We start from the raw sequence: 22,331 nt of genomic DNA, 5'->3' as shown, positions 1-22,331 counted from the left end.
GAAGCGCTGAGGTACCAAGGCTCTGGGGCAGCATGCCACCGATGGAGCCGCTGCACAGACTTGAAAAATCTCGAGGTGTTGAAGCGTCAAGGCATGTAGCTTTCGAGGTACCGAGGCTCTAGGGTAGCGTGGCACCAAGGGCGCCGCTGCACAGGGCTCAAAAGGACTCAAGGCATCGACATGCCAAGGCGTGTAGCTCTCAAGGCACCGAGGATGCAGAAGCACGAGGTACCGAGGCTCTGGGGCAGCGTGGCACCAAGGAGTGGAGCACCCAAGATGGCGTCTGGACCACGTGGAGCCCTCAACCGGTGCAGCGCATAGTGTGCAGCGGGGTAGTGCAGTCACAAACCTGGAGAAAGGAGAGAGACAGAAGAAAGTAAAGGAAAACACACCTGTTCCCCCTTTTTTTAACACACCTTAACAGACCTATGTGATCAAGGCCTAATGGAGGAAGCGCACAGTTATTTATTTATTCGTAAAACTGCAATGCAGTAGAGACACTCGACAGCAAGCTGAAATGTTGTCCTTTTTTATTTATTTACTGTAACAGTAAAAACAATAGTAATCGGTGGCTTGTAGGGGCGCTAGGCCGCACACAAACCGAGTGGGCGTACTGAGGTCGCCCAGAGCCCTCGAGTCAACAGCGGCTGCAGAGCGAGGCTGGACATGCTGGAGGGTCGTGTAGCCCGTCTCCAATTTTTATTATTTTACAGCTGCAAAAAGCAGAGGAAAAAAACAGAAGGAACTGCATCATGCTGCAGAGGTTAGAAAGCAGGCTACAATCGCCGAGCGATGTAGGCTGATGAAGAAATATATATATATATATATATATATATATATATATATATATATATATATTTATATATTTAAACGAAACGCAGTTGCGTATGCGTTAGCTCAGCCTTCAGTTGCCGAGTTTCTGATTCCGGGGAAATGGCAAGCCTACTTCCAGCAAATAATTGCAAGGGGTCTCATAAAAACTAGAAGGAGCTCTAAAGAGTCAATCACAACTAGAAAAAAGGGTTACTCACCACTTTACCTACCTGTCAGTGAAAGGCAAAAAAGACTGAGATCTCCGCTCAGTAAGTATTTATTACCTCAGTGAGGCGGGACCGAGGACGTCACTCTGCTGAGGGGCCTATCGGCATACTTTGATATAAAATGCTCAGCGAATACCTGACAAGGCATATCCCAAAAGTATTAAATTTGGCGGTCATCTTTCAATTGAAAGGGAACTAAATTACACATACCAGGTCTATTGCATTATTGAACGGTTCCAAGGCTTTTGTCCCAGCACATAAAATCAAGTCCCCAGACCAATTTCCACTACTTTGATAGGATAAAGTGTCCTATTATTATTAAACTGCAGTAGATTTGTCCTGGGGAATAATTCCTGCAAGTGGGATTTTTCAATTGCATAACAAAATTTAATTAAATAAGAAATATATCGGAAAAAAACAACATGTATGCTGAGATGATTTGCCTTATAATTTAAATCCAAACTAATTCAAATAATTAAATTGCACATTGTAACTTTTAAAGTATTTTTTTTAAAATACTTACAGTATACATATTACATGCTAAATAAAGGTAAAAATGCATCCACCAATCAGCAGCTGCAATGACATCTGTGTCATCCAATGGAAGCACCGAAAGTTGTTTTGTTCTTGTTTTATTGGATGAATCAGACGACTCTGTTCAACACCTCACTCTCCACGAAAAAAAAATTTAAAAAATCGGCCTGATGCCTGAGAATTGAGTTGAGGAGGGGTGAGGATTGACACAAGGAGGGGTGAGGATTGACACAAGGAGGGGTGAGGATTGACTCAAGGAGGGGTGAGGATTGATTCAAGGAGGGGTGAGGATTGACTCAAGGAGGGGTTAGGTCTGATGTCTGATGATTGACTCGAGGAGGGTTGAGGATTGACTCGAGGAGGGGTGAGGTCTGGTGTCTGATGATTGACTCGAGGAGGGGCGAGTATTGACTCAAGGAGGGGTGAGGACTGACTCAAGGAGGGGTGAGGATTGACTCGAGGAGGGTTGAGCATTGACTCAAGGAGGGGTGAGGATTGACAAGGAGGGGTGAGGATTGACTCGAAGAGGGTTGAGCATTGACTCAAGGAGGGGTGAGGATTGACAAGGAGGGGTGAGGATTGACTCAAAGAGGGGTGAGGATTGACTCGAGGAGGGGTGAGGATTGACTCGAGGAGGGGTGAGGTCTGATGTCTGAAGAGTGATTTGAGGAGGGATGAGGATTGACTCGAGGAGTGGTGAGGTCTGATGTCTGACTATTAACTCAAGGAGGGGTGAGGATTGACGATTGATTCGAGGAGGAGTGAGGATTGACTCGAGAAGGGTTGAGGATTAACTCGAGGAGGGGTGAGGTCTGATGTCTGACGATTGACTTGAGGAGGGATGAGGATTGACTCGAGCAGGGTTGAAGATTGACTCGGGGAAGGGTGAGGTCTGATGTCTGACGAGTGACTTGAGGAGGGACGAGGATTGACTCGAGGAGAGTTGAGGATTGACTTGAGAAGGGGTGAGGTCTCATGCCTGACAATTGAGTCGAGGAGGGTTGAGGATTGACTCGAGGAGGGGTGTGGTCTGATGTCTGACGATTGACTTTAGGAGGGATGAGGATTGACTCGAGGAGGGGTGTGGTCTGATGTCTGACGATTGACTTTAGGAGGGGTGAGGATTGACTCGAGAGGGGGTGAGGTCTGATGTCAAATGATTGAGTCAAGGAGCGGTGAGGATTGACTCGAGGAGGGTTGAGGTCTAATGTCTGACGATTTAGTCGAGTAGGGGTGAGGATCGACTCAAGGAGGGGTGAATTCTGAGGATGTCCTAAAATGGATACCTTAAATGGTACTACTGTAATAGTATACTGAAACCAGACTATTTTGATAATAAGTATACTTGCACCAATATAATATAGGATAATACTAGTGGTACTATTGTAATAGTATACTGAAACCAGACTATTTTGATAACAAGTATATTCTACAGTATATTACTTTTTTTTATAACTGATTATAACCACCACCGCTCCACACTGCTGCCAGGTTATTACATTTTAACAGCGATGTGGCAAAATACCAGAGAGAATTCATTGGTGTGTTTGTGTCTTTTTTTATATGACTTCACTGGTGGTGAATAGGAACTGCAGTTTTATCCTGGCCACTAGAGGTCTCTGTGAGAGCTCTATATATCTTTCTTAATATATAAAGAAGTTTGTCTGTCTGTCTGTCTGTCTGTCTGTTCCTTTCTGCATTCGGACCCTGCTGGAGCCAGTGCAACCAAACTTTGCACGGCCTCCTCTTTCATCTAGGGGAAGGTCGAGGGCTGTGTTTGGATCCAAAATGTTTACCCCCGGGGTACTTTATTTAGTAAACCAATTGCTGGATTACTGCAGTAGCCATGTATCTCAAATTAAAGAAACCCCACAATACCAAAATTTAAAAAAAGAAAGTTAAAAAAAGGGAAAGGGGTCCGAGCGCATTGTGCAATACCCAAGATTGATAACTTATAGGAAACCATAAGGCTATCGTTCCCCAATTTATCATGCTTGAAATATTGAATTTCCCCGGGCAACGGCAGGTACTTCAGCTAGTTTAATATATAGCAGGACTAGTGTATCAGAGTGCAGTCTGTATCTGTAAGAACTCATGGAAAAGCTGTGCTTTTATCTGTGATAATGATGTCATTGATGACTTCACTGGTGGTGAATAGGAGCTGAAGTTTCTATCCAGGCCACTTGAGGTCTCTGTGAGAACTCTACATAGATTAGATATAGCTGGAGTGTATCAGACTTAAAGGGCGGCACATTGGCGTGGTGGTTAGCGCTGCTGCCTCACAGCTCCTGGGTTCGATTCCGGACTCAGGGGTCTGTCTGAGTGGAGTTTGCGTGGGTTTTCTCAGGGTACTCTGGTTTCCTCCCACAGTCCAAAGACATGCTGGCTAGGGGGATTGGCCTCTCTAAATTGGCCCTTATTTGCCCTGTGATGGACTGGCATCCTGTCCAGGGTGTAGTCTCGCCTTGCGCCCTATGTCTGCTGGTTTAGGCCCCAGCTCACTGCAACTTTCTATAGGATTAAGCTATGCGTTACAGATAATGGATGTATCAGAGTTGTATCTGTGCTTTTCTCTGTGATGGTGATGTCATTGATGACTTCACTGGTGGTGAATTGGAGCTGCAGTTTCTATTCTGGCCACTAGAGGTCTGTGTGAGAGCTCTAGATTTAATATATAATTTTATAATTTTTATAATGTTAAGAATGAATACATTGATTACAGGCTGATAACATGACTACATTGATTAGAGGCTGATAAAATGATTACATTGATTACAGGCTGATAAAATGCAATATATTAAAATAATTCTGTCCAGGGTGGTCGAGGATAGACTGTAACTGACCTACAGTACAGCAGCCGATCTGTGCTGTGTGACCGCGGGGGCGACTCTATCTACATGCTAGCATTAGGTATCCTGAAGCGTCATTCAGAAACTGTGTAGAGTGGAAACAGTCACTTTAATCTGGTGTATTATTGTTATTGTATAGGGAGGAGATTTTTAGGGTTAGGGCCTATGCACGGGATGATATTTATTTATTTATTTATTTTTCTTTTCTTTTTTACTTTTTCTTCTTTCTTCATTTTCTTTTCTCTTTTTTTATATATTTATACACAAGATAACAAGGGGTATAGGAATGTTTGGAAATACTGCTCTGTGATTGGTTGGTTTCTGTGATTTATAATTATGATAACCTGGAGCAGGCAGCAAACACAAAACTGTTGATATAGTAGCAGCTGCAGATCTGACAGGAAGAACAATCTCTTCTGGTGCACCTTCCTCCATAGCCCTGTGCTGACTCACAGGTTACAAAATGTTCTTTATGTCACAATTGACCTCCTCCAGTTTTGCTAGTTCTAATTCTTCAGTTTCCACCAGCTTGCGAATCTCTTGTGCTCTTTCAGTTGGACTCCCTTCATGAAGTTTTTTGGCATTTAAAGCAATCTGCACGGCATCCCAAACTACAAACACTCCAGCAGCAACACCTCCGACTACTCTGCCTGTACTTTTGAGCGCCACAGAAGCAGCATCATCAACCAGGGCTGAAGCAACACGGCCAGCAGCAGCAGCAGCAGCAGCATCATCAACCAGGCCTGCAAGAACACGACCACTATTAACAACAGAAGCACCAACAGCAGCAACACCACCAGCACCATCATCACTTGGGTTTGGGGTTACACCAGCAACAGCATCAAGACTTATAGCAACATCAATAACAGCACCTGCAGCAGCAACAACAGCAGCATCAATCAGGCCTGCAGCAGCAGCAGCATCAGAAAGACGTGTTTTAACAATGCCTGTTAAAGCAGCGTCCTCTATATTCCAGTTACATTGTGGGAGTGCAATTTTGCACAATTTACTAAGTGCTATGTTTTTAGTGTGAATTATTTCCAGTATTTCCGTTACTCTCTTGTTAGCCTTGCCATCCTGTACATGCTTTCCTATTTGTGCGCCACCACTGGTGACTGTGCCAGCTACAGCAGTCACAGTGCCTGCAATTGACAGTCCAAGGGAAGCTCCAAAAGTAACAGGAGCCAGGCCTATCCCCACAATGGTCAGGACCCCCCCGACTACACCAGCAGAGCTCCCTGCAGTCCTAGCGATGGTACAGTCCCTGTCCACTTTGTCCAGCCCATCAGCAATCCCATTGAGTTCTCTGAGGAGTTCTTCAGTTTCCTGCTTCTCCTTTTCATACATCTGTACAAAGTCCTTCAGTAACTTGATTCTTCTGCAGGCCTCTTCAGGGTCCATACTGCAAAGACAGGTTCAGAATCATGTTACTTTACTGTAGTGCTGCTGAGACAAACATCCAGTTATTATTCAAACAATTGATGTATCTGTACACAGAAATCAAATGTTGCTATTTGCCAGAAATGACTAAAAAATCAGTGGTGATAGGAGCTGCAGTTTCTATCCTGGCCACTAGAGGACTCTGTGAGAGTCATCTCCAATCTGCGAAATGAGCGGAGAGAAGTTTCGCAGGAGTAGCAGGGACCGCAGAAAGCAACATGAAAATAGCTGTTGACCAATCCCCAGCCGATATGTGTGACATTTTGAAGGGGCGGAAACAAGGTGGTAACATGCGAAAAGGCAGACTAAGACAGCCAGGGCAGAAAAAACTGTAAATAAAGGCCTGTGTTGTACGACTGTTTCGTTTGAATATCAGTGTATGCTATTATATACAACTACTACTACTAGTAATGTTTATTAATAATAATAATAATAATAATAATAATAATAATAATAATAATAATAATAATAATAATAATGATGGACTAATTGTATAATGAGAGCACACCGTCATTCAGATGAAGTGCATGTTATGTTCATTCGGCCCAGATTGATTGAGAGTGAGAGTGAGTGAGTGAGTGAGTGAGTGAGTGAGTGAGTGAGTGAGTGAGTGAGTGAGTGAGTGAGTGAGTGAGTGAGTGAGTGAGTGAGTGAGTGAGTGAGTGAGAGAGAGAGAGAGGAGCTGAGATTGTACAGTGCAGCTGGTGATAAGCGGAGCCGACACGAGTGCAACGAAGAGTAGCTACTGGCAAGGAAAGCTACTCTGTTGCGGATCCAGGTTGCTGAACGGGGGATTTAGCTGTTGGGATTTCGGCTGGTGAAACTGGAGGCGAGGCGTCCTCTGTAGCTTTTACAGACACTGCAGCAAACTGAAGTCTCTCTCTCTCTCTCTCTCTCTCTCTCTGAGGAATTGATCTGGGTTGACTGGCCTTTGCAATATAGGGTATATTGATTGTTTTAAGATGTTCTTAATTGTGTAGCAGGTGGGACCGTGGGAACCAGGAAGTGTGTATTGCTGGCATCATAAATACTGGCACCGCAAGGGTGCAAGAGAACCAGGTAGTCGATGTGTAGCTGTGTTTTGGTGTTCCTGTGTTCCCGTGGTTCCCCTGTGACGAGGCGAGTCGGCGGATATACTTTTGGACGTCAGTATTCCGGACTCTCCCGAGGAAGTGGAACACCGCCAGCCACTGTTTCAGGTAGTTTTCTTTCCCTGAGTTTATGTCTTGCACATTGCTTTTGTAATTATTGCCCCCTTTGTTTTAGTTTGTGTATACGCACGGTTCTATTTGTCTTTATAGTTTTAATAGTACCGTGCAGCGTTTAGCTAGCTTTTAGTGTGTGTGTCTGTAGGAGCTGCGAAGGAGAGCGTCGCTATTGTGGCTGCTGTGCTATGCAGAGCAGTGAACGTTCAGTCAAGTTGGGTGCTGGGTTGTGTTTTCTGTTTGGATTGTGCACCATTACATTTGGTGTGGTGATTTTGTTTGTAGGTACACTTTTAATATATTTACTTAATTATTCACGGGTGGTTTCTTTTTGTTTATTTTATCACAGGTTGTGTTTGACTGCCCTTCTGGGCTTTGGTGGGTGGAGCAGCCAAATATTTATTAATTGGATGGACGCTTCTCTATCTCTCCTCTAGGTGTCGCTAGGGACAGTAAATAAACAATTATTCTTTTGTGCAAGATATATGGTTAGGATTGTGTTTGTTTTATTGCACTGCAGAAATTGCTGATTTTAGTGTTGTTGTCTGTAATAAAGATTTTGTTGAAATCTTTATTCTTTTGTCTTTTCATTTATTTGAGAGGGGCTCTATGTGGGGTACCCAAATATTACTGCTAGATAGATAAGGTTATGTGAGGTTCTATTCCTCGTTAAACTATAGATGGAGTAGTTTGCATAGCGACCTGTACAGTTAAGTAGAGAATAGGTCGCGGAGGCCACAATTGTAATGTATTTTGTTTATTAATGGGTCAGGACAATTAAACAGTATTTATAGGTCTGGTTAAGCTAAATTAATTATGTCTGACTTTGTTTCCCATTGTTTCCCCTTTGTTTCTTTTTATCTTGTACACAATAGTCTTGTTTACACAGATGCTACAATAATAATAATAATTATCTGCTTTTATTTTTATTTTGTAAAATAGTGAAAAATACGAACGCGAATTTGAAACAAAACACACACACACTTGGCAATTACCTAGTTTCCACGACATCTGCAGCATCGTGCTGAATTGTTCTGTCACTGTTATGAAAGCGTGCCACGTTGTTTTCATGATTTATGTAAATATCCGTACTTTGCCTTGGCTTGTGTCAGCACCATGCAATGCCAGCATCCTCATACCCGACTGGCATGGTGCTGCCCAGAGCCCTGTTGTGCACAAGGCTGTATAGTAACTGCACAAGAATGAAGATTTAAAAAAAAAAAAAAACACCACTTGGGATGAATAGAACATCCAAAAACCAATGTAACACTGTCGCCAGGACCAGTACCGCCGGTACATATTATATACAATATGAAGTCGAGTGAAATGCTATCCAGTGCCGTGAAAAAAAAAAAAAAGTTGATTGCAGATTTCTGCGCTCGGGGAAGAGTGTTCAGGGAGTAATGAACGGGAGTTAAGGAGAGGAGAAATAGAGGTAAAAGAAAAACTAAAACAACTGCTATTGTGCTGGAACCGCCAGCACAATATTTGTTAGTAGAATTGTTTGTTTGTTTTGCTTGGCCAACGTGCCCTTTTGTTTCTGTCTTTTGTTTAAATCTTTTGTTTTATTATTTAATAAACGCGCGGAGCGCCGGTTGTGCTTCAGTTTTGCCCAGCCCTTCTTTGTTGATGTGTTGCTACTTCCTGGTCCGTGACGTCATTGTAACCACTCTGCCACATAGGGTGTTCTGTGTGGGATAAACGCCTCCAGGAGCCGGGCCAGGAAAGCAAAGTGCGTCGATAATTAATTAAACAATGATGGGAAGAAAAAGGGGAAAGGAGAGGAATGTCCAGCCCCCACAACAGAGGGACAGAGGAAGCAAGAGGCTGGACCCTAATCTCCAGCCATGGGATCTCGCATGGTAGGTACAAAGGGAGGACTCCGAGGAGGAGGAGCAGCAGTGCACATACTGCAATCGATTTGGGAATGAGGAGGAAAGCTGCCCAGAGGTCGACAGGGACACAGACGAGGAAAGGGATGAGCCCGAAGTCCTGTTGTGTTCAGTGTCCAAGTGGATGGAGCACGAACATCCACAGCCCAAGAGGGGCCAGTGGGACAGCTATTTCCGCCTTGTTGAGGCCATGAGCTGGTGCCCTTCCTGTGGTGAGGGCGGCCACTCTGTTATCAACTGCCCCTACGCCGGAGAGGAGGAGGAGGAGGAGGGATGACTAGAAGGCAGCTGGGAGGCCTACCTCCAGAACCTGTGCCCTGCCTGCGCAGAGTGAGACCACTTTGTGGTCAGCTGCCCTGCCCTCCAGGAGGAGGAAGAGAGGGAGGACCAGTTCCCAGCGTCACAGGGAGACTGCATTCAGCTCCCACCTCCACCACTAAAGACAGACGATGTGCAGCTCCCACTTCCACCTGAGTGACTTCTGCACACATCAGCCCTCAACAGACTGGCTACTTCCTTTAAATACCCTGCAGCTGGCTCCAATTTACAATGATCACCAGGTGTAGGGGATAATTAATAATAACAATTAACAAATATAATTAAAACAACTCAATTAAACCAATGTGCATTTGCACATGTTTTTTTTCTTCAGCAGGGAGGAATTTAACTCCCACTCACAATATAATCACATGTAATTACAGTGAAATGAAAACAATTCAGAATATTATGTCATTTTTATGTGTATTGCATTTAATGGCTGTGCCAAAGTGGTAAGTGAATACAGGTGAGTGCAGTGCAGAGTGTATACAGGTACAGATCATGCAACTGGTCTATTAAAAACAGATGACAGTTAACAAAACACTAACAAACACAAGACAAAACTCACAGTTCATGAAACAGCACACAGACTCCTTGTAGGTTTTCAGCACTAACCATTTACCAAGGACCAGATCATGTATGCCAAGTCCCCTATTTATATCCTCGCTCATGACCCCTAGGTTAACGAGCGCATCCGCTCCTCCAATCCTCGGATGCTACAGTTTACCATCTGGGTCAATGAGTTTGGATACCGTAGCTGCGCCCCTTTCCTAAATGACCAACTTCCACCTACCCTACGGAATAAATTGTCGTGCCATTTAGTTAAAGGTACTCTGTTCCCGTTACACAGTGCCCTCACAGGTCGAGAGGGAGATGTAACACCAAGCACCATTCGATCTCTGTCACAATGACATATTTGATAATAAAGTATTGTAACAAAACTTCACCCACTCGGGTTCTTTGCCCCTTTAAATAAAGACCCACGACACAGAAATAAAGGTTTCTTAAGCGCTCTTGCACTATTTTTTAATAATAACAAAAACCAAAAATAAACAAAACAAACATCTAGCTCTTTTTTTGAGCACTAAACTAAAACACAAAACAGGAACCTGAACTATCTTGCAGGACGGCTAAGCCGTTTACCTGCCAATCAAACAAAATCTTCAAACAAAACCAAACCACACACGCTTGTGCACACTAACAAGCGGACCCTCCACACAGCAGTGCCAAACAGACTGGCTGCTTCATTTAAATACCCTGCACCTGGCTCTAATTCACAATGATAGCCAGGTGCAGGGAATAATTACTAATCAAACACATATAATTAAACAATTACATTCAATCAGTGTGCATTTGCACATGGTTTTCATGCAGGGATGATACCCCCCTCCCTGCTATCTTACAGTATATTAAAAATATATATATGTGTTTATTTATCTGTCTTTCTGTTTGCTTTTAGATGTGTATCCCTTTAAGAAAGACGTTCTTGGTTTTTAATGAGTGGATGCAAGCACTTTTATAAACAGGATATAGTTTCTGGTAATGGAGTAGCCAGGCAGAGGGGAAAACAGGCGAAGAAACAGTAGTAGGACAAACGAAAAAGGGTGCACAGCTTGTAGATTTGTTGTTTTTTTGATTTATAGCTGTGGAAAGTTCGAAATACATTTTTGCTAATCTAGTACTGAGAAGAAAAAAAACCGCTATAGATAACAAACACAAAATTGCAACGGAGTTGGTATTACTTTGTATGTTTCTACCTCTGCTAATGAAATCTTCATTCCTCCCAAGCTGTGCTTTTGGTGCTGCTTGTTATAAATTAAACATAGATTTACAGTCCCAATTATAGTTATAATGTTAATGGTATGATCTACATTGCAATAACATATTTAATACTGTAATGCAAAATAAAATCAAAAAATCACCTGCAACAAAGCTGGAATTGCATTGCTGCTTCGGTTAGTTGATGGAGATAGATCGGTATGTAAAATATTTGTTAGGATGTCAATTGACCGTCTATTAAAACGGTATCGGCTTCTCAATTCTCGCTAAAACATTACAACGGGGTTCCCCTGTCTACATAAAAATGCTTAGGGCAATTGTCATCTGGATGATCATCAAATAAATCATCTATCACCTGTCGAGCCATGGCAGATCTGGACTTAAGCCTCCCTCAGGGTAGTCTTTTTTAAATTTTAGTTGTTGGCAATTATTTTTTTTATTATTTTCTCCCAAATTGGCTGTCCTCCGAAGTGTGTGCCATCAGCCGACAGCTTTTTTTCACACTGCAGACTCACTATGCAGCCACCCAAGAGCTACAGCGTCGGAGGACAACGCAACTCTCAGGCAGCTTACAGGCAAGCCTGCAGGTGCCCGGCCAGACTACAGAGGTCGCTGGTGCACGGTGAGCCAAGGACACCCTGGCTGACCTAACCCTCCCTCCCCCCGGGCGACACTCGGCCAATTGAGCGCCGCCCCCTGGGAGCTCCCGTCCTCGGTCGACAAAGGAATAGCCTGGACTCGAACTTGTGACGTCCAGACTATAGGGCACATCCTGCACTCCACGTGGAGTGCCTTTACTGGATGCCCGACTCGGGAGCCACCCCTTCAGGATAGTCTTAAAAACCTTACTTACAACCAAAATTCCGTTACAACTCATTTGTGAATAAGACTTAAGTCCAAATTGACGACTTATGACCAGTCTTAGACTTAAGTCAGCTTCGTGAATATGGCCCAGGAGTGTATCAGGATTGAAAATGTATACATTTTAAAAGGCTGAAGTGAAATGTTATTTTGGTGTTTGTGTAAATGATTTTGCTCACACTGTGAAATGTAAAAATGTCTTTGTCTATTATTATTTTCTAACCTTTGTAAATTTGAGTGCAACAGGTGTATCCTCCTTTGTGTTTATGTGGGGAAATCACTGAAGATAAACTTCAGTTTTCATTTGCTTGTTCGGCTCAAAAAGGCACAAGTAATTATTAATTTAGAACAATATGTCTAGACCACTGTTTACTGTGAGTTAACGGCAATGTTGATGTCGAGTTCTTATCATTTTTATAATCTGCCTTTGAGCTGCTTTGGCTGCCAGAATCATGTGACAGTGTGACCTGGTCAGGATGGAGGGGTAGAAAATGAATGGAAATTTACATTTTCTCTTCTGGAAATCTACATTGTCGGTATTTTTAAATAAACAAACCTCTTCAGTTCCTCCTCCAGCTTCCTCATCCGTTTCTCCTTCAGCTGCCTCAGTTTCTTCTCCATCTTCTTCCATGTTGCCTTTATCTCACTCGGTGTCTTCTCTATCTCCACCTCCAGCGTCTTCTTGATCTCACTCAGTTTCTCCTCAATTTCTTTCCTAAGTTTACTCTTCATCTCTATCTTCCTCCACCACTTCATCTTTGTCAGTTTCTCCTCCATCTCTTTCTTCAGTATCTCCTCTATCACTCTGAGCCAATTCTCCATCGCCCACTTCATCCGTCTCTCCTCCATTTCTCTCAGTTCCTCTTCCTGCTCATCCTCACTGCTGAGAGAATCACACACACACACATCAGTAATCCTCATCATTAATAATGATGTTGCTGTTCATTAAAAACAAACTCCCCTGAGAAGATGAAGCCCTCCCCCACACCCCCTCCCTCAGTTACTGGTCTGGTTGAACTGGTCCTGCTGGTAAAGCTGCACTTCAGTCATCAGGAGTGTTTCATATTAAACTGGATCAAGCCCTTTACTGTTCCTAACTCTGCTTGGAGACAGTCCTGTTCATGTCTGTTTCCACTAAATCACTTCATCACTCACTCAGCCCTCAGATAGCTGGATTTTTCCTCTGGACAAACAGTTTCCATAATGCTTCCATAAACCTCTCTATCTATTCTCAACTGTGCATGTAAACTGATATAGAAGAGACAGGCTGCTGGACTGTGCATATAAACTGATATAGAAGAGACAGGCTGCTGGACTGTGCATATAAACTGATATAGAAGAGACAGGCTGGACTGTGCATATAAACTGATATAGAAGAGACAGGCTGGACTGTGCATATAAACTGATATAGAAGAGACAGGCTGCTGGACTGTGCATATAAACTGATATAGAAGAGACAGGCTGGACTGTGCATATAAACTGATATAGAAGAGACAGGCTACTGGACTGTGCATATAAACTAATATAGAAGAGACAGGCTGCTGGACTGTGCATATAAACTGATATAGAAGAGACAGGCTGCTGGACTGTGCATATAAACTGATATAGAAGAGACAGGCTGCTGGACTGTGCATATAAACTGATATAGAAGAGGCTTATAATCATCATAAAAGACATTTTGTAATTAATTAAAAATAAAGAAACATAACTTACAAGATAACGTAAAGAAACAAAGCTGCTGCAGCTAGGAATGTGACTCCACCTAGCACAAGTCTGAATGAGAATTTGACTGCATCCGTGTCTCTCAGTGTGTCTCTGAGTGCCACTGCACCTGGGTCTATGAGTGCCAATGCTCTTCCTCCGACAGCAGCAGCACCTGCAGATGTGAGTGTCAGTATGTCTCCAACTGCACCTCCGACTGCACCTCCGACTGCACCTCCAACTGCACCTCCGTATCTGTAGGCGATTATGCCTCCGATGGCAGCAGCAACTGTGACTGTGAGTGTGAGTATGCCTCTGACTGCACTTCCAAATATGAATCCGATTGCACCTCCGACCACAGCAGCACATGCAACTGTGACTGTGAGTGTGAGTATGCCTCTGACTGCGCCTTCGACTGCCCCTCTGACTGAGTGTCCGACTGCGCCTCCGACTGCTCTTCCGAATGCGCCTCCGACTGTGCCTCCGACTGTGCCTCCGAATCTGTGTCCGATTGCGCCTCCGACCGCAGCAGCACTTGCAGCTATGACTGTGAGTGTCAGTATGCCTCCGACTGCACCTCCGAATATGAATCCGATTGCACCTCCGACCACAGAAGCACCTGCAACTGTGACTGTGAGAGTCAGTATGCCTCTGACTGCACCTCCGACTGCCCCTCCGATTATGAATCCGATAAAGCCCCAGACCACGCTAGCACCAGCAGCTGTGAATGCGAGTGTCATTATGCCTCCAACTGCACCTCCGACTGCGCCTCCGACCGTGGTAGAATGCGTCACTGTGTGTGTCAGTATGCATCCAACTATGCCTCCGACTGCGCCTCCAAGTATGCCTGTTAAACTGCAACTGATGGTCATGTCTGCGCCAATCAATCCAAATCCACCTCCGATTGTACATCCGTGTGCAGCTGCGACTGCACCAGCAAGTGCGCCTCCGATTCTGAAAGCAAGCAAAACTGCGACTGCGGGCCACCCTACAAGAAGTGCACTGGAGGGGAAACAGATGTCACAGGTGTTAGATTGCCAAACATTTCTCTGGACAGAAGTATATACTGTACTGTATATAAGTTCAGCAGAGATGAGTTTACCTGACAAGATCACGCCTCACTTGAGTCTCGTCCAAGTCTATTTTGTAGATCACTTTTTCCTGGCAGCAGGAGTTCTCCTCTGGAACACAATTTCAATCAGTCCATTATTAAAGAGCACAGAGTTTCACATTTCAGCATCATTTCATTTGTATACATTCCCTCCTTCTAGTTTCATAGTGTTTGCAATCATTCAGAGCGCTTGTTTTATACTCCCAAAACTCCAGTAAGTATTTTTGCTCTCAGTGTGAGAAGTTTCCTACCAAACCAGTTTCATTCTTATTTGCTGTCTAGCACAGTAGGTCTATAGCAGGGATGAGCAACTGTAGGTATTTTGAAGTTCTTATTTGTGTGAGTGTTGTCAAAAAGAAAAGACAAAGCGGAGTTCATCGTACTGAATCGTGATATTTTATTTAAAATACACATGCCTGATTACATACCTCTTCCCATGGAAGAAGGATCACACCCAGTATGGCAGTCAAGTGTTTACTGACTTTCTATTCTAACATAATGAATATATACAGTGCCTATAGTAAGTATTCACCCCCCTTGGACGCTTTCACAGTTTGTTGTGTTACAACCTGAAATCTTGATGTATTTAAATTGGATTTGTTTTCCTTTGATTTACACAAACTACTCTACACTTTCAAAGTGTGAAAAAGTGTGTGTGGGGGGGGGTGGGGGTGAAAAAACAATTAAAAATAAAAAGCTGAAAAGTCTTCATTAGATAAGTATTCACCCCCTTTGCTATGACACTCCTAAATAAGCTCAGGTGCAAGCAATTGCCTTCAGAATTCACACAATAAGTTAAATGGAGTCCATCTGTGTGCAATAAAAGTGGTTCACATGATTTCAGATTAAATACACCTGTCTCAGTTGGGTAGTGCATTCAAAGCAAAGATACTACCATCTAGACCAGGGGTGTCAAACTCAGTTCCTGGAGGGCCGCAGTGTCTTCTGGCTTTCGTTCCACCCGAGCTCTCAATTACTTAATTGGTCTAATTATTTGATTAACTGGACACATCTAACACTTCTCTTCAGGCCTCAAAATGTTTCATAGGTAGTGCACCTTGAATCAAGTGCATTTTTAAAACCATCAACTGTAAAAGACCTTGAAAAAATATGAAATATGTCAAATTCAACAAATAATTAGATCAATTACGTTAAATGAGAGCTTAAGCTGGAATGAAAACCAGAAGACCCTGCGGCTGTCAAGGCACCCCTGATGAATACCAAGGAGCTTTCAAAACAAGTCCGGGATAGAGTTGTGGAAAGGCACAGATCAGGGGAGGGGTATAAAAAGATTTCAGGCACTGAATATCCCTTGGAGCACAGTCAAGTCAATCATTAAGTGGAAGGTATACGGCACCACCCAGAATCTGCTTAGAGCAGGTCATCCTCCTAAACTGAGCAGCCAGGTATGAAGGGCAGAGAAGCCAGCAAGAGGCCAGTGACAACTCTGAAAGACCTACAGCGTTCCATGGCTGAGATGGAAGAAACTGTCCATGTGACAACAATAGTTCAGGTACTCCACAAACTGGCCTTTAATGGAAGAGTGGCAAGAAGGAAGCCAATTCTGGAAAAAGCCCATGTAAAATACTGATTGGAATTTGCAAAAAGTCGTGTGGGAGATTCAGAAAAGATGTGGCAAAAGATTTTGTGGTCCGATGAAACAAAAATTGAACTAATTGGCCTAAATGCAAAGCGTTATGTCGCACAAACCCAACACAGCGCATCACCCAGGTAACACCAGCCCTACTGTGAAGCATGGTGGTGGCAGCATCATGCTATGGGGATGCTTTTCATTAGCAGGGACAGAGAAGCTTGTCAGGGTAGAGGGCAAAATGGATGGAGCTAAATACAGGCAAATCTTTGAGGAAAACCTGTCTGCAAAAGACCTAAGACTGGGATGGAGATTCACCTTTCAGCAGGACAATGACCAAGCACACAGCCAAAGCGACACTGGAGTGGCTTAAAAACAAGAAAGTGAATGTCCTAGCGTGGCCCAATCAAAGCACGGACTTGAATCCGACTGAGAATCTGTGGCAAGACTTGAAGATTGCTGTCCACCAACAATCCCCATCCAACTTGACAGAGCTTGAACAATTTTGCCAAGAAGAATGGGCCAGAATGGGCGAATATTGCACAATCCAGATGTGCAAACCTGGTAGAGACTTACCCCAAAAGACTCACAACTGTAATTGCTGCCAAAGGTGGTTCTACCAAGTATTGACTCAGGGAGGTGAATACTTATCTAACCAAGACATTTCAGTTTATTCTTTTTTCATTAACTGTTGTTTCACAATAAAAATGCTCTTGCCTTTTCAAAGTGTTGAGTAGGTTGTGCAAATCAAAGGAAACAAATCCCATTTGAATGCATCAGGATTTCAGGTTGTAACACGACAAACTGTGAAAACATCCAAGGGGGGTGAATACTTGCTTTAGGCACTGTATAGCCCTCAATTCAGCAATACCTAATTTCTTTGTCTGCTAAATATGGTTATACATTCTTGTGGAAAAGTGTCCACCCCTGTGCATATTTATGTGTTCTGTGTTCGTGTGGAGTGTTAATGTTGGTGTATAAATATTGCTGCACGGGATATAAATGGGTCTGTGTAGCAAGAGTGATATATATAGTTGTATTTAGGCACGGGGATTGCACTTCATTTCACATGCATTTAAAGTATGTAATAGTATGTGAGCACGGGGTTGCACAAATTAGTTCACATGCTGAGTACTGTGTGCTTCTTCCAGGTCTGACGTCACCACTACATGGTTATGTAACAAATAGTTGGGTTACTTCCAAGGTATAAGGATAATTGGAGGAAATGGAACAACACTTTAATTAATTCAATTGCTTTAAAAAACAGCAAAGAAAGTTAGACACAAGGAGAATATTTTAACAATCAGAACTGATTAACGCATTTAACATTAACCTGTTCTGGCCCAGAACCCTCTTTTTATCACCAAAAAGCTCCCGGAACACTGGGTTCCAAAGTTTGTTCTGAGTATGAAAATGATACACATAATACAACTAAATGGGAACAACATAACACTGCTGAAATAAAACACCAAACCAACCTTTAACTGCCCATTCCATACAATAAACAGCTTGATTAATAAAGCTGCCCAGAAGCTGCACAGGGGACGAAAAAAAGATACAGTTGACACATAATACAGTGTGTAACACTTACAAAAACTGTCAGAATTGTTAACCGACCTTTAATTGCCCATTCCCTGGATGCAATGGGTTAATATGAATTGATCTACTGCAAAATTCAAGAATGGGTATTCAGCCGAGGGGATGTTTGTTGATTTTTCCTGTCTAGTACACTTTACACACTACACTTTTCAGCCTTGATAGAAACACCTGCAAAGAGGCACTGATCACTACTTTAATAATGTACTGGATCGGAACACTACAAATGCCTACAAATTCAGTGATGACGGAGTGTAACACTTGGCGATTTGAGGTGCCAGGTAAACCTACAATTTTACCATTTATTTATTCTCACCAACTTGCTACTAGGACATACTGGGAAATTCCACTACACCCTATATATCAAGGGAAAATAAATTGAATTTATTATATTAACTAAAGGAAAACAAAAACAAAGGAAACAAAAAAATAATTAAAAACACCAAAGAACTACCTCTTCTGTATTTATTTGCTTTTATATCAGGAAAAATAGCTCAGGGGTTTGAACAGCAATAAAGGATATCATTCCACAAATTAACAAGAGTCCATTCTGTAATTGCATAGTATTAGTATTTAAATAGACATTTAACATCATTGGTAAGAGCGCCAACTATTGCACACCCTTAAGTAAATATTGCACATTCAGGCACATTTGCACTTGTTCAGAGGTAGTAGTTAAATATATATTGCACACAAATCAATAGCAGCACCTTCAATTAACTTACACCCATCAAAAAAAAGTATAGCATGCAATTAATAAGTACACATTACAATAAATCTTGCACCCAATTAATAAACACATTTGTTAATTGGCACACATTTAAATAAATATTGCACACGATTACTAGCAGCACCTTCAGTTAATAAGCACATTTGTTAATCAATTTGCACACATTTAAATAAATATTGCACATGACTACTTTGGAATTCATATTAGCAAACCCTTAGAAAAATGAAAACACATCTATTAATCTATATGGTTTATAATTAGTTTAAAATGTACCTAACTACAGCTACCTAAATTATCCTACATTAGAGTAACTAACGGGTCAAGGGCCCAGTAACTATGTGTGTGTGTATATATATATATATATATATATATATATATATATATATATATATATATATAAACAAAACCATAGAGCACATAGGACATTGCAATGTACTGACAACAAGGCAAATGTATGTATGCTTCAAATCAAGTTAGCGTTTCTTGAGCTATCTTCCCCAACATAACAGAAAAGAGAGGACAAACAAAATAAAGTGTCTTTGCCAGGCGCTGAGGAATACATTTAATATTTCTTCTGCCAAGTAAAAAGAAAAAAAAAACGTCCTGAACTATACCAGAATCTGTCCTTATGTTGGCCAAAACAATAACAAACTCCTGCAATCCGGGACACCGCAGTAACCACCCAGATAAGTCCCCACACCTTCCAAGATAGCAGCACAGTCCCGAGATAACAGCACACAGTCCAGGATTAATCGCACATGGTTAGTTGCTCAACACAACAAAACACAGCAATAAAAGTAGCTTTTCAGAGTCAAACCCACTTGAAGCTTGCCAGTCCGGTTCGCCTGGATGCCCTCAACTCCGACACCAACACAGCAGCAACAGCAACAGCAATCCAGTCACTCGAATCATCAGTTCACATTTCCTCTTGGGGGTAAACAAAAAACCTACGGCAACTTATACACCCCGCTTTTTAACCTCTGCAATGAAAATAAATCCTCCGACCACATCACTTCCTTCTAGTTTTCCAGAGGACTACAGGACCGCAAATACTTAAAGCGACAGTAAGGATTTACACAACCCGGTAAAATAGGGCACAGCACTACTGCCTCCCCCCATTAAAAAAACTCAACCATGGCTGAGGCTACTATTACACCCTAAAAACTGGGAACATCCTCCTCCTCACTCTCATCCTGGAACAGTTCAAGCACATGTCATTTTTCTGAATCTTCCTGTTCCTGAGCGGAAGGATAATAGGCTTTAAGATTATTGACGTGTATAGTATGTACATTTTGTCCACTTTCTTCACAAACTACCAGATAATTTATAGACGCTCTGTGTTGTATGACCCTATTTTTAGCTGTACATCCTTGTGACGCTTTTGATAATGCATGATTCCTCATCCACACTCTATCCTGAGGGAGGTACTGGGTATCTCTATGCTGTTTATCATAATTTCTTGCCTGGTGACATCTGGATTTGGCAACATGATCTGTCACATGTTGTTTCAGCTGGGATATCTTCTTCAGGACAGTATAAGCAGATTGATGTTCACTGAACTGTTCTAGACTGCACTCTTTAATAACTTATATATTTATATTCTATCTATTTGAAAAGCAACACAAAATGAAAACAATAAAGCAGGAACATTATGTAGTTATATGTGCCTGTAACAGGGAGATCTGTGCTGACTCTTCTGGTGTATTCATAGTGCTGCAGGAAGAGGGCAGCAGCTGTTCAATATCCGTCTGTTGGTCATGGCAATGACATGGAGAGGTGGGAGAGAGGGTGTGTGGGCTTTCCCTCTCTCGGAGTTGCTGAGAGGTGGGTCTCGGGGGAATTGCTGGCCCTATAAAATAACATTCTGCTGTTCCCTCAGCTCTGCCCTTCTAAGACGTACTGAGCATGCGGAAGCTCTGATCCAGGACCAAGAACGGTCTGGAGAAAGAAAAACCTGGGAAAGAAATCCCAAAAGAAAATAAAACAAAAGAAAAGTAGTGGGCAGACCCCAGAAATGTTTCTACAGCAGGCTAAGGGAGCAGCGAGTGTAGGACGGAGTCCCAGGTCGTGCGGGTAGCGACGGTCGGGGAAATGCTGCCGAGTGCAGCACCTTTTATTTGTAGTTTGATTACTGTGTTTTATTTTCCTTTTTTCTTTCGCCTGTTGTTTTTTTTCTTTTGAGCACCTGTGAGTGCGCCCGCACTTGATCTTTGTACCGCCTCTGGTATTGCTGTGGTTCTGTCTACCATCATTGGTAGACAGACTACGCTCAACAGCGCCCTCTGCAGGCTAAAACGTGGAATCACCCACCATCAATAAAACTGGGCACCTGTGCGGTGTTTCAAGTTCACCTTTCTGTCTCCCCTGTGTCAGTGAATTACCCATCACCCTTCCACAGTGCCTTATAATGGAATTGAACATAATGTAGCCTGTTCACTAAGTATTATTATTATTATTATTATTATTATTATTATTATTATTATTATTATTATTATTATTATTATTATTATTATTATTAATAATAATTTATTTATTTATTTCTTAGCAGACACCCATATCCAGGGCAACTTACAATTGTTACAAAATATCACATTACAGATAAGAGCAGTTCTAAATACAATACATTTAGTATAAAAAGGAGCAAATTCAAGTATATAATAGCGATTTTGACTAAAAGCAGTTAACCGTACAGTAAAAAGATTTGCTTATAAGAGTAAATTCCATTAAGAGCAAGTAGTCAGTGCAATAAATGGATAAGAATGATTTCAAATAAGAGCAATTACAAAAACCATGAATACGGGAGTTAAATCAAGTATAAATACAGGAAATAGTTAGAATTGAGAGCAGTAGCAGAATACAGCAAACCAAACCTGGAGCTTACATTCACCGAGACTTGTTATGCATTCAGTTTGTTTCGTTTTTGTTTTGTTTGTTTGTTTAACAAAGAAACTAAGTCAACTTTCCTCTTCCTTTCTGAACCCACAGACCCACAATCACATCTTTTAATCAGCTACAGATCAAAGGGAACTGCCCATCTGCAGTACTATACACATTACAATTCATTATTATAGAGTTTTAAAATGAACATTACAAAGTTTAGGTTGCTTAAACCCAACAGATTTCTAACCTGTACTTTGAAAGCAGGAGCTGGAAACAGGAGGGTGTCAGTGCAGTCCGGGTGTGCAGAGTCGAGTAAAATGTGAAACGAAACTATCAGCTTTATACTGTTACACAAGCGAGGGGTGTGGCAGAGGAAGGAAATCCTGGTATTTGGGAGTGGAAATTTACTCAGGCTACACCAGATTGAGAACTTCATATTCTAAGAAATCACATGGATAAATGGAAGTGCCCCTAGCAGTATAGAGATATTACACTGTGTAACAATTTTTTTTTTTTTTTTTGGTTCCTGGGTAGTAAGTGTTATTTCCTAATTGCTTATGCCTCAAAAGTATAGAAAATGGCTATTCCCCACAAACTTTGCTTTTGTGACCAGGACAGTGATATTTTGAAATTTACCTATTTTCCAGAACATTCCAGATAGATTCAGTGCTGAGTAAACTTGGAGTAACTTCTAGAACTTTCTAGAACTTTCCAGTAATATAAATAGTAGTATAAATACAGGGGCCTTAAGCCCACCAGTTCAGTTTAGTTCCAGCTGCCTAAGTGGATACATATCTGCATTTT

At 42.2% G+C, this 22,331-nt stretch overlaps 1 protein-coding gene across 3 annotated transcripts; it reads right to left on the bottom strand.

Moving 5' to 3' along the window:
• Positions 1-896: 896 nt before the first annotated feature.
• LOC117962835 (uncharacterized) lies at positions 897-21,834 on the bottom strand. 3 transcript variants are annotated; one of them, XM_059007662.1, is made up of 5 exons: positions 21,775-21,834; positions 14,722-14,800; positions 13,632-14,621; positions 12,475-12,801; positions 897-5,825 (listed from the first exon to the last, which is right to left on the bottom strand). In XM_059007662.1, exons 3-5 carry the CDS (start codon positions 14,489-14,491, stop codon positions 4,880-4,882), a joined length of 2,133 nt encoding a protein of 710 aa, XP_058863645.1. In that variant the 5' UTR covers positions 14,492-14,621; positions 14,722-14,800; positions 21,775-21,834; the 3' UTR covers positions 897-4,879. The 3 variants fall into 3 exon arrangements, with proteins under 3 accessions (XP_058863645.1, XP_058863643.1, XP_058863644.1); XM_059007660.1 differs by lacking the exon at positions 21,775-21,834 and adding an exon at positions 17,800-17,850; XM_059007661.1 differs by lacking the exon at positions 21,775-21,834 and adding an exon at positions 17,800-17,850 and having other exon boundaries at positions 12,475-12,798.
• Positions 21,835-22,331: the final 497 nt, after the last annotated feature.

Source organism: Acipenser ruthenus, chromosome 35 (assembly GCF_902713425.1).
Source record: "Acipenser ruthenus chromosome 35, fAciRut3.2 maternal haplotype, whole genome shotgun sequence".
Classification (NCBI taxonomy): Eukaryota; Metazoa; Chordata; class Actinopteri; order Acipenseriformes; family Acipenseridae; genus Acipenser; species Acipenser ruthenus.
Note: the sequence above shows the minus strand (reverse complement) of the source record. Positions and strands in the feature narration are given on the sequence as shown.

Excerpts from the sequence above, each read along its gene's own strand:
- LOC117962835 (XM_059007660.1), bottom strand. Across the intron at positions 14,622-14,721 it reads GTGAGGCGTGATCTTGTCAG|TGCACTTCTTGTAGGGTGGC; the intron begins GTAAACTCATCT and ends TTTCCCCTCCAG. Across the intron at positions 12,802-13,631 it reads TTGTTTCTTTACGTTATCTT|CAGTGAGGATGAGCAGGAAG; the intron begins GTAAGTTATGTT and ends TGATTCTCTCAG.